Source organism: Polypterus senegalus, chromosome 5, assembly GCF_016835505.1.
Source record: "Polypterus senegalus isolate Bchr_013 chromosome 5, ASM1683550v1, whole genome shotgun sequence".
Taxonomy (NCBI): Eukaryota; Metazoa; Chordata; class Cladistia; order Polypteriformes; family Polypteridae; genus Polypterus; species Polypterus senegalus.
Genome location: NC_053158.1, coordinates 120,155,911 through 120,168,759, shown reverse-complemented (window position 1 = coordinate 120,168,759; position 12,849 = coordinate 120,155,911). Strand labels below are relative to the sequence as shown.

At 35.4% G+C, this 12,849-nt stretch overlaps 1 protein-coding gene across 1 annotated transcript in view; it reads right to left on the bottom strand.

Moving 5' to 3' along the window:
* The window catches only part of LOC120529897 (polycystic kidney disease protein 1-like 1), a 256,167-nt gene extending 243,332 nt beyond the window's left edge, over window positions 1–12,835 (bottom strand). The window contains exons 1-4 of the mRNA XM_039754112.1: window positions 12,553–12,835; window positions 11,878–12,242; window positions 6,070–6,294; window positions 5,630–5,749 (exon numbers count right to left, since the gene is read on the bottom strand). Of these exons, the coding sequence (XP_039610046.1) occupies window positions 5,630–5,749; window positions 6,070–6,100 (151 nt within the window). The 5' untranslated portion in view covers window positions 6,101–6,294; window positions 11,878–12,242; window positions 12,553–12,835. The remainder of the gene's footprint in view (window positions 1–5,629; window positions 5,750–6,069; window positions 6,295–11,877; window positions 12,243–12,552) is intronic.
* Between the last annotated feature and the right edge of the window lie 14 nt (window positions 12,836–12,849).

Here is a 12,849-nt window from a genome sequence, read left to right as displayed (position 1 = left end):
ACTGTTGCGATGTTTGCTCAGATGGTGTTGATGGAGAAGTTTACAGAAGGCCAGAAGGAGTTGCATTGTGTCTTTGTGTACCTGGGGAAAGCATATGACAGGGTGCCTCAAGAGGTGTTCTAGCATTGTTTTGTAGCAAGTCCACCTCCACCTGTATAACAAATGGATAGATTAGCTGTTCAATTAATTTATTTGGGCAAATACCCCTCCTCTACTGGGGTGATACAGTATGGTTCAGATTTTCCACAAAGCAAACCAAAATGAAGATAAAAGAGCATTCAAAACAAGTCAGAGGTACAGTCACAGAGAAGCATATATCTGAGGAAGGGTACAGGACCATCTCATATGAAATGAGCATAACACACAGCTTAGTGATGTCCATCATAAAGCAAATGGAAAAATTATGAAACTTCAACCATACTGCCAAGGACAGACTGCCCTAATTAACATAGCTGGTGAAGAAGAATGATATTTGTCAGAGAGACTACTATGATGCGAACTGTCTGTCACGCTGAGTTGCAGAAGTCAGTGACTGCCATTTCAGAGTATGTTCATAGTTCAACAATCTCTAAGACATTTCACAAAAAAGGTGTTTGTGTGGGGGTAGAGAGAAAAATGCCCTGGATGAAAAAAAGAAAAAAAAATGTTCTTGTGCATAAAGAATATGAAAAATGTCTCTTGGAAGATACGGTTGACTGAAGAGATAAAGTGACACCATTTGGCTTGATCACTAAAGGGTATGTGTTGCAACGCTGAACACAGGCCAGGTATCACCATCTTCACTGTAAAACAGGATAGTGGTAGCATCATGGGAATGCTTTGTAGTGGCAGGTAATGGCAGTGTATTTAGGACTAGGGGAAAGGCAAATGCTGCACTATACAGTCAGAAAGCTAAAACTAAGGAGGAAATGTCTCATTCAAATGGACAATGATCCAAGCACACTGCCAGAGCAACAATTAAGAAAATAATGGCAATTTATTTATAGAGCACATTTAAAACAACATCAGTAATGCTGTAGCCCAAGTGTTTTACATTAAAACATACAATAAACATGAATAAAATAGAAATAAAGTACAATAAAATACAGCCAGCGGCTAGTTAAAGAAAAGTAAAAAGATGACTAAGAGTAGGGCAACCATTAGTATCAGTGAAGGTCACTGAAAGCTAGAGAACAGAAATGAGTCTTCAGTCTAGTTTTAAATAGTTCAATTGAAGGTGACTGCTTAATGTAATGAGGTAAACAGTTCCACAGATGAGGTACTGCAGCTGCAAAACCCCTGTGCCCCTTAGTTTTACACTTAGTGCAAGGGACCAAGAGACAAGTGAACTGTAGATCAAAACTCTCTGAATAGCTGGTGTAAAACACACAATTCAGAAAAATAGGCAGGAGCACACTCCTGTAATGATTTAAAAACTAGCAACAAAAAAGATTTTTAAAGTCAATTCTTAAACTAACAGACAGCCAGCATAAAGAAGCTAATATTGGAGAAACAGAATCAAACATTCATTACAAAACGGCCAGCAGCATTCTGAGCAAACTGCAACCTGCATATCAGGGATTTGCTAATCCCAGAATACAATGACTAACAGTAATCAAGCCAAGAAAAGATCAAAAGCATGAGTAGCTTTCTCAGAATCCCTAGGAGATAAAAAAAAAAAGGTTTGACCTTAGCTAAAAGATGAAGCTGGAAAAAGCAACTCTCTACTACATAGTTAATCTGCTTCTCAAAAGAGAGGTTATTGTCAAAAATTAAACCAAGATTACTGACTTGGTTTGCAAAAGTCAGCGAAAAGGCCAAGAAATTCAAAACCAATTTGAGCTTTCGCAGAGGGACCAGCTATCAGCACTTCCGTTTTGTTTAGATTTTTTTTTTTATTGAGATTAAGAAAATTGTCAGCCATCTAGAATCTTAGTTCAAAAAGACAGTTGTGCGGCTGATTAATTGCAGAGTTACAAACAGGAATATAAACGTGTATCATCAGCATAAGAGTGAAAAGAAATATTAAATATCCTGAAGATACAGTAGCTCCTATAGGATGAAGATAGATAGAAAGAAAAGAAAATAAAATGGGATCCAAAATGGATCCCTGAGGAAAAGCACATTTAACAGGAGCAACAGACAAGAAAAAGGAATTTAAAAACACTGAAAAAAGTGTCCACCAGTAAGATATGACCTGAACCAGTTAAGAGCAGCTCCTTTAAGGCCCACCAGATGATCTAACCGCAACAGAAAGATCTCATGGTCAATAGTATCAAAAGCTGCAGAAAGGTCTATGAGGACAAGGACTGCAGCCCCACCCGAGTCAGTAATAAGAGCAATGACTTTAAATACTTTCAGGAGGGCCGCATTTGACACCATTGATCAAAACATTCTTAGAAATCGCTTTAGTCAATGGGTGGGCCTCTCTGGCAGTGTCTTAAATTGGTTTGAATCCTACCTGGCAGGTAGAAAATTCTATGTTAGTTATTATAACTCAAAGACACATATTATATATGATGTTCCACAAGGCTCTATCCTAGGTCCGCTGCTCTTTCCGATCTACAGTACATGCTTCCGTTAGGTCAGATTATCTCGGGGCACAATGTGAGCTACCACAGCTATGCTGATGACACACAGCTGTATTTATCAATTGTACCTGATTGACCCAGACACTGTTATTTCACTAACACAATGTCTTACTTTTGTTTCTAATTGGATGGATATTAATTTTCTCAAGCTAAATAAAGAGAAAACAGAAATTTTTGTGATTGGCAGTAATGGATACAATGAGATTATTAGAAATAAACTTGATGCATTAGGATTAAAAGTCAAGAAGAAGGCAAAGAACTTAGGGGTAACTGTTGACTGCAACCTGAATTTTAAATCGCATATTAATCAGATCACTAGGACAGCATTTTTTCCACTTAAGAAACATAGCAAAAGTTAGACCTCTTATATCATTGAAAGATGCTGAGAAATTAGTTCATGCTTTTGTTTTCAATCTAGATTACTGTAACTCACTCCTCTCAGGACTACCCAAAAAAGACAAATTGTTTGCAACTAGTGCAGAATGCAGCTGCTAGAATCTAGGAAAAGAAAATACAAGCACATTTCTCCAGTTTTGATGTCACTACACTGGTTACCTGTGTCATTCAGAATTGACTTTAAAATACTGTTTATGGTTTACAAAGCCTTAAATAATCTTGCTCCATTATATATAATGTATCGGAATGTCTGAGACCCTTTATTCCAAATCGTAACCTTAGATCCTCAACTGAGTGTCTGCTTAGAATTCCAAAAGCAAAACTTAAAAGAAATGGTGTGGCGGTCTTCTGCTGTTATACACCTAAAGTCTGGAATGACCTGCCAATAGGAATTCGACAGGCTAATACAGTGGAGCACTTTAAAAAAACAGCTGAAAACACATTACTTTAACGTGGTTTTCTCATAACTTCACCTTAATTTAATCCTGGTACTCTGATTACTCAATTCATTATAATAACTATTCATGGCGACTCTAAAATCCATACTAACCCCTACTCCCTCTTCTGTTTCTTTTCCCAGTTTTCTGTGGTGGCGACCTGCGCCACCACCACCTAATCAAAGCACCATGATGTTCCTACATTGATGGATTATTTAAATTTTTTCTCTCCAGCCGTCTGGATTTTTTTTTGTTTTTTTCTGTCCTCCCTGGCCATTGGACTCTTATTCTATGTTAATTAGTGTTATCTGATTTTAATTCTTACTTTGTCTTTTATTTATTTTTTCTTCATCATGTAAAGCATGCAAATGCCGAAAGCCAGATTGGTAGATCTTAAATTAATTACTGGAATTAAGATGATCACCCAATTTATTTTAAATAATTCTTTCTAATATTTTAGCCAAAAATGGCAGTTGAGAAATTGGGTGAAAATTAGCTAGCACTCCAGGATCTAAATCTACCTTTTTTTAGACACGGTCACACCACTGCATGTTTTAAAAATGTGGGCACAACTGTCTCACTAATAGCAACATTGAAAACAGCTAACAAAGATAGACCCAAAACATCAAAAGTTTCAACTAAGAGGCATGGTGGAATACCATTAAGATGACTGAAAGTAAGTTTAAATGTGTTAATAGTTCTTTTTAGCTGTGAAAGTGAAACAACATCAAAAGATTCCAAAACAATGCAATGATTAACAACAGGAAGTACATTACCAGTAGGAACAATGCCAGAGCAGATAGTATCAATTTTGCTGACAAAGAATGAAAGAAACTGCTCACTTGAAAGAACAGTACTATTTAATCCAGTCTCTGAATGAGGATAAATAGCTGCATTAATTGCATTAAATAAGACCCTAGGTTTACTAGAATGAGAAGATACCAAATCTGCTAAGTAATCATGTTTAGAATTTTTAACGGCATGATGGAAATTAAACAGAGAAGTCCTAAATATCTGCTTAGGATACAGCCAACCTATCTTTCTTCCAATGCTGTTCAGCAATTCCACAGATGCAGTGCAGCTGCCGTGTGATGTCATTAAGTCATGGAGCAGGTCTTCCCTTTTTTGCAGCATATTTTGAGGGTAGGAATTGAGTCTAAAATAATTTTACATGATATATTTAAAGACAAGACAGAATAATCAATAGTGTCATAATGGCCTTGTATATCAAGACTGGAGAGCATGGTTTTAAAATCAGAAGTACAAGAATTTTTAAAAGCGAGAATAACGTTGGGCACAGCTTGTGGTAATAATGTCAACAGTAATATTTAAATCCATCGTCAGAGAGAACTGATCAGTAAAAGGAACATTACATGTTATGTTATTAACTAAAATACTGAGATCAAGGGTGTGAGCAAGAGACTGAGTAGGAGCAATAATATGGTGGATAAAATTTAAAAGTGTCCAATAATGATAAAAAGCCATTCACCAAAGGTTAATAGACACTGATCTCACGTTCAGGAGAGCAGCCTTGATAGACGTAGAAAAGCATGCTGCCAGACGGGCTCGGGTAAGCGTGCGAAGGTCAGCAGCATAAAGACCTCAAGAACACACATGGAAAGAGTGATTCTGCATTGAGAAGGAGTAATTATAACAAGTATTCAGTGTCCAAAGGCCAGGGTCAGCGGCTTGTACAGGAGAGGATGGGTCAAACACAACTCTCAGGCATCAAGAATCCAAATGAAGAAAAGTGATGTTGTTCAGTTGCCCAGTTTGAGTCTTTATCTTAAGCCCATTAAAAATCTGTGGCAAAACCTAGAAATTACTGTCTACTACCACTACCCAACTGATCCCGGCATAGCTTAAGCAATTTTGCAAAGAGGAATGGTCAAACCTTAAACCATTACAATGAGCGACTTACACAGACTTTTACAAACAAGACTACTCATTTTAATAGCTGTGAGATGTGGTTCAAACAAGTACTGTACTGGGGCAATGTACTTTTTCAAAGAAATTTTATTCCTTCCAAATGTATCCTTTTTTACTACAATGATAATGTATCATCCGTTTTTTTGGGTTTTTTTTTTCCCTCTCTGGTCCCTGTAGAAAAATAACCTTGTGGTATGCCTCTATGGGGTCACATTTTACTTGGCAACATTAAACAGACAATAGACTACTTGTGAAACTTAACAACAAAAAGATCAAATGAAATCATAATTTACATACGTTGCATTCTGTAAAGAACTGAAATGCTTGTGCTGGAAATTGCAGTTCCCACACGATTTTGAGCAATTGCACTCACATTATATACTGATGATGTCAAAAACCGGTGCAAAATAACTGGGCCTGGAAAAATACAAACAAGGCATTAAATAGGTATTGTATCATTGGTGAAGTCAAACTATAATTACATACACAATTAATGCAGCCCAGAAGCCATTACAGATAAGTTTACAAATACTGTTTAAATGTATTTATCTGTATTATCACAGTTTAAAGCCACATTTTACATTGAATAAAGCACTAAAGTTTAAAACAATTTTTATAGCTTTGATTAAAAGAAATTGCTCGTTCAACATGGTTAGGTTTTTAAGACAAATTATCACATTATTTTCTGCTTTTATTACAGCAACATTGAATTTTGTATGGTTTGTATTAAAGTTTACCTTTGTTGACATAAGTTGTTTGATCATCCATTTTCCAGGTATAAGATACATTGGTTCCTTCTTTTACTGTTGCATTGAACAAAACTATATCATTTTTATGAACTACACTGCAATTTACATAGATAGACAGGCCTTTTGGTAATATTTCCACATAATAGGGACCAAGTTCCTTAGTAGCATTGAAAAACTCATTGTACACAGTAATTCTTATTCTGAAAACACCAGCTGAAAAAAAAAATACACAGCAATTTAATACTTGAATAAAGATCACATGGTCTACATAAAAAAAAAAAAAAATCACAGTCTATGTATTTCATTTAGTATTATACAAATTCCATATGTTCACACTTAAATTCATTCAAGTATAAAATCTGCTTCACACATTTGTAATTCTGTCATCATAACATTTAAATAAAATAAAAGTTTTCCACAAACAAAATGAGTCCACTTAGTCTATCTGCTTCATTTTGTTAGCAAATGTTAAGTTGTCCCGACATCTCATTCAGATACTTTTTAAAAGCTGTCAAGGCCTTTGCATAAGTTGTGCAACTCAGTATGTTTCGACCCTTTGTATAAAGAAACACTTCCACATATCCCATTAATTTCCACCTGTGTCCTTGAGTATTTGATATCCTGTCCAAATAAAAGCATTGTACTGACAGATTAATGCATTTAATATCGTGAAGAATTCAGAAGACCCCCTCTGTACAAGACTACAGAGGTTTTAGTACCTTAGATCATCAGAGTAGCATAGACAAATCCAAGTGGAGGGGTGAGGGATTTTGGGTTTGAACAACCCTGAAAAAAAACTTTGTGAGTATAACTGACTAGCAAAATACCCGCGCTTCGCAGCGGAGAAGTAGTGTGTTAAAGAAGCAATGAAAAAGAAAAGGAAACATTTTGAAAATAACGTAACATGATTGTCAATGTTATTGTTTTGTCACTGTTGTGAGTGATGAGTGTTGCTGTCATAAATATATTTTATATATATAAATATATTTTATATATATAAATATATTTATATATATATATATATATATATATATATATATATATATATATATATATACACACACACACACATATATTTACACACACACAAACAAACATATATACACATATCTATACATATACACATACATATACATACATATATATACACACAAATACATATATATATATATATATATATATATATACACACACACATATATAAACATATATATACATATACATACATATCTACATATATACACACACAGCTATTTCAGTATCAGTGCAATACGCTGTTTGTTAAAACGGATGACACCGCTCTTACGTGCAAGTCTGCGTGGATATTATGAACTATCGTATTTGTTCAAGTTCTATTTAAATTTTAAATAGAAGGAATTTTTATTTAGTCGACAGAAATATCTTTGGTAGGAATGGTAAAAACAGACAGGAATATTATTCCTGAATAAATCAACTCAAACCTTAAACAACTTATAATATTTTGCTCTCCATAAAAATATATCCTGTCTAAATTATACAAGTTAGAAATAAAGTAAACATTAAAAGAACAAACATTCAAATTTCTTTACTCTTATGTAATTTTATATTTTATAAAAATAAACTTAGATTTTAAATATCCCAAAAGATTTTGCTCTCCATAAAAATATATCCTGTCAAAATTATACAAATTCAAATATGAACATGCTGCATAACAAAACCTAGAAATATAAATAAAATGTGTTCCTTTCAGCAATAACAAATCAAATCATTCAGTTGTCTTTGCTCATATGTCATTTTAGAGCTGGACGCCTGGCATCTTTTTGGCAACAGGTTCGTTTCTGTTTGGTGTGAGGTTCTGTGTTGTGGAGATTCTCAGGATGGATTGCAGGTGCTCATCAGTGAGGCGACTCCTGTGTGCTGTTTTGTTAGTCTTTATCACTGAGAAGAGCTTCTCACACAGATATGTGCTACCAAACATGCACAAGGTTCGAGCCCATGTAGACGGACTTTTTTTGTTCTTCAAAGTCACCAAAGCGCCGTGCAAACTCAGTGCGCTCAGTTTATCAGCAAAGTGCGTATTTGGGAACACCGTAGTGACGACTTGGTTTAACATTACTTGGTAATAGGGAAAGTGGGGCAAGTGGTTGTGTCTCCCATAAAAGCAGCCTCAATTGAAATCACTTTGTGATTGTGCACGGGTAAAAACGTCCGCTGAAGTGTCAGATTCTTATTTAATTCTTCTGCTTTCTGTATCTTCTGCATTGCATTCAGTTCTTTAAGGTAACCCTGATGTTTTGTTTTATAGTGCCGTCTTAGATTAAATTCTGTAATTAAAGCCACATTAACTCCACAAATGAGACACACGGGTTCAGTAAACATATACTCAGCCTCCCATCGGTTTTTAAAGGCTCTATTTTCAGAATCAACTTTTCTCTTCAGCATCGTGTGAGCTAGCTTCGCAATAACTTGCAGCATCTTAAGGTAGACTTGATTAACGGTAACTGTTCGGCAAGGCAGCTGAAGCGCTGCATTATGGGATCTGTAGTTTATTGTGTTACCAGCGCTTCATATACCCGGGCTTTAATAACAATAATGAGTTTGACACATATGGACTAAATAGAACTTGAAAAGATATATTTTTTCAAATGTGATCGCAATTCAGATAGAGTTGACACGCACTACAGCCTGCATGCCTCAATAAGTCATCCTCCCCTTGCCCTTACTTTTTTACCGTTCATCTAATGAATACACTGAGTATGGCTTTACCAAAACAATCACTGATGGCGAATAAAGTATCCATTATTCGAGTATGTAGATCGGGTTATATATATATATACATATATATATACCCGCGTATCGCTGTGAAGTAGTGTGTTAAAAAGCTAGAAAAGAAAAGGGAACATTTTAAAAATAACGTAACATGACTGTCAATATACAGTATTTGTTTTGTGAGTGTTACTGAGTGTTGCTGTCATCAAGGATTTGATTATCATTATTTCTTTCAATCAGGTTCGTATTTGTAGGATGTGTTGTGTTCAAGTTACATTCCGTGTTTGTCAATCTTTGTAAAAATAAAAGGTTTCATTCATCGATTCGTTTCTTACTGCATCAATAAACAGCTCGTCTTCTTCTTTATCTGAGACCTGACACACTGCATGCACGGGTTTTTTTTACACTGTCTTCCTTTAGCGGGACATTGACTTTTTCCAACGTGTGCTTTGTTTCCGCAGTAGTTGGATTTATGAATGTGCTTGTATGTATGAGGCGCTTCATATTTTTTGCTGCCTTTTCAATTGTGTAATTGGTTTTGTTCAGCGCTCTTTGGAACTGTTGCCTTTTATCTGTGCACTCGTCCAGTTCCGTGAGCCACTCGGTGTACATGCATCGAAGGTTCCCAGCTGTGCTGGTGCCATCTCGTGCTATGTCCATGGCTGTATTTAATGTTACCTTAGTCCTGGCACTTAAAACTTTCTCTCGCAGTTTCGCTGAGTTTGTGTCAAACACCACCCTGACCATCTCATCTTCCTCTCCATAAGCACAGTCCTTCACCCGTGAATATTTACCCGTGGCAGTTTGCTATTGGATTGCCGCTGACGGACGGCCTTATATGGGCAGGCACTAAATTACAAGCGCCAGCGTAGCCTGTCTATGAACTTAATTTAAAGTGTAGGTTTACATCGTGCTTTGTTTCCGAAGTAGCAGAACTCATGAATATGGTTGTATATGTCACTCGCTCGCTTCTTATTGTTTCGCCACCTTCTCAATTATATAATGCATGTTTTCTTCAGCGCTTTTTTGAGGTCTTCCTGGTTTTCTATGTACTGCGTGATTACGTGGGAGGCGTGATGATGTCACGAAACTCCGCCCCACGGCGTTGAAGCTCATCTCCATTACAGTAAATGGAGAAAAACTGCTTCCAGTTATGACCATTACGCGTAGAATTTCGATATAAAACCTGCCCAACTTTTGTAAGGAAGCTGTAAGGAATGAACCTGCCAAATTTCAGCCTTCCACCCACACGGGAAGTTGGAGAATTAGTGATGAGTCAGTGAGTGAGTGAGTGAGGGCTTTGCCTTTTATTAGTATAGATTGATCATAGAAGGAATTATGATTAATGCACTTTCTAATGCCCTTCTGCGGTGAATTTGTGGAGAGTATGACATCTTTAGTGCCACAATGAACTTAGTAGTTCTGTTCAACAAGGCTTCAAGAGCTGCCACATCTTTTTTTCTACAATGGTGACCAAACGTGCACACAGTACTCTATACAGTGGCATGTACAAAGACATGAGATGTCTGAGATGCCTCCTACAGGCCACAATATTGAGGATTCTAAAGCATTTGGATGTGATGATGCCTCAGATATGTTATTATGCTTAAGATTTAAACTCACCATGAATTGATCTATGTCATAGCATAGACAGTAAAAGCACTGAAGTACAGCACTGATCTATACACTGTGTTACTGTTTACAAACAATTACAAACCTCATACAGACAATTAAAGTATATTTGTCTACCTGCAATCTTAGCAAAATAATATTTTTCACGGCTTCTCGCATACTTAATTTACAATAAGCAGCCACCATATAAAATGTACAAAATCTGGACAGACATTTCTGAGAGATTATAGCCAAAATTTAAGAGCAGCAGCAACGGCAACAAAATGTTACTCTAAATGTATAGAGAAGGTTGTAATCAGAGTAGAGAATACAACTGATTTTATCAACAAGGAGCACACCACAGTTACAGCAATCAGTGCATATTTCCCACTAATCCACAATTCTTCATCATACAATTTGTAAACTATGAAGATTAAGTTGAACACTTCAAAAGGGCCTGGCAAGGAACACCTATCGATAAAGATAGATATTTTCTACGCTGGATTAAGGTATTCATTTTCACAGTTAAAATATCTAATTGTATGGGAGGAAATTTCTGCAAAAAAGAAAAATTAAAACACAATTATTATTTAAAAAAAACTGCAACAATAAAGATTCCAAATAAAGTCATTTATCAACTATAAGGGAATGTGACACATGGTGAAAACTACAGAACTATGGAGGTGTACATTATATAATACTACAAAACAATTCAGTGTAAATAAATATAAATTATGATGTAATAATGCTAGTTTTTGTTATATTAAATATTGTAATTAAATACCTCATTAATTACATCAGAACTACAATTATGTGTGGTCTTCAAATTTAGTGAGACGGTTTCACTGAGAAACTCACAGTATGGAGGTGAAAAGATCAAAATCATATGCCTTATACACAGTCAAAGTGAGAAGTATTCTATCAATCTAAGTGGCTACAGCCAAAAGAAAAAGAATGGTGTGTGTGTGTGTGTGTGTGTATGTATATATATATATATATATATATATATATATATATATATATATATATATATATATATATATATAAGACAGCAACACTCATCACTCACAACAGTGACAAAACAATTACATTGACAATCATGTTACGTTATTTTCAAAATGTTTCCTTTTCTTTTTCATTGCTTCTTTAACACACTACTTCTCCGCTGCGAAGCGCGGGTATTTTGCTAGTTTTTAATATTTGTAGCATTCTTGCATGTAGATTCTAGCAAAAGATAGACTGCATTTCTTTTTATAATTTTAAATTTCCTTTTTTTCAGAAAATTCGTCCCATACTAGCAGACCATTTCACTATATCAAGACACAAATAGAATATTGAGAGACAAATATTTAAAAGATAAAGATGATAAAATTAGTTACAGGCTGTTTTAAGAAAAACTGCTATTAGCATAGCAGAATATAAAGTAGATGTATTTACCTAGTTTAAAGCTATGGTAGCATGATGCAGAGATTCCACCAACATCCTTCCTACTTCTATTAACATTTGACACTAGAGTTCCATCATCAAAATTATAAAGAAAGCTAACGTCTTCCAAGTGAGAATAAACAGTGAAGCTCAGCCATGGAGTTGCATATGTCCCATCGTGTTGTTTAATTAACTCTGCATAATTAACTCCAAGGGGAAACTCCGCTTGTATGCTTTGAATAGGTCCACAGACTTTCACAGGATTTGGTAACACTCTGGTAAATGGAGCCTTATAAAAAGGATTTGAAATGTTCACTGTAACAACATAGTTTCCTGGATTTAGTGTCAGAAAGCTCAAATAGCTAAAACTGGTGTTCCTGAAATTAGAAATACAGACAGTTTTATAAATCTTTACAAATATGGGCAAACTAAATGGGCATACTTCCCTACAAAAACTGCAATTACAATAAACATTTAAAAACTTAACATTGTTATAGCAAAACATAACAGGGTTTCTTTATGTTTCATCAATAAAAACCTTCATAATAGAAAGATCAATGCTTTCGAAATGCTTATGCTGATTAAGTCTTAAAATTACACTAAAGTTCCTTCCTGAAGCATTGAAAAATGGAGCATTTAAAAGTATGACCTGTATAAGAGATGGAGATGAAATTTTCATAATAATACCTGTCAATAAAGTAGTAGCTTCCTGCAGGAGATGAATTCAAAACTTGCCACTCAAAGGTAACATCACTGCCCGACTTCACAGATGCTGTGGCATTAATAAAATCAAACACTCTGATCACAGTTGGAGTCCTGAGATATACTTGGATACCAGTTATGATTTCTTCGACTACAACATTACTGGCTTCTGTGGCAGAACTTACAGAATTAGACAGAACCACTGACAGATTATAAATGCCAGGGTCAGAATATTGGTGTTGCACTTGAAATTGGGAAGTGCATGAGAGTTGTGAGTTGCAC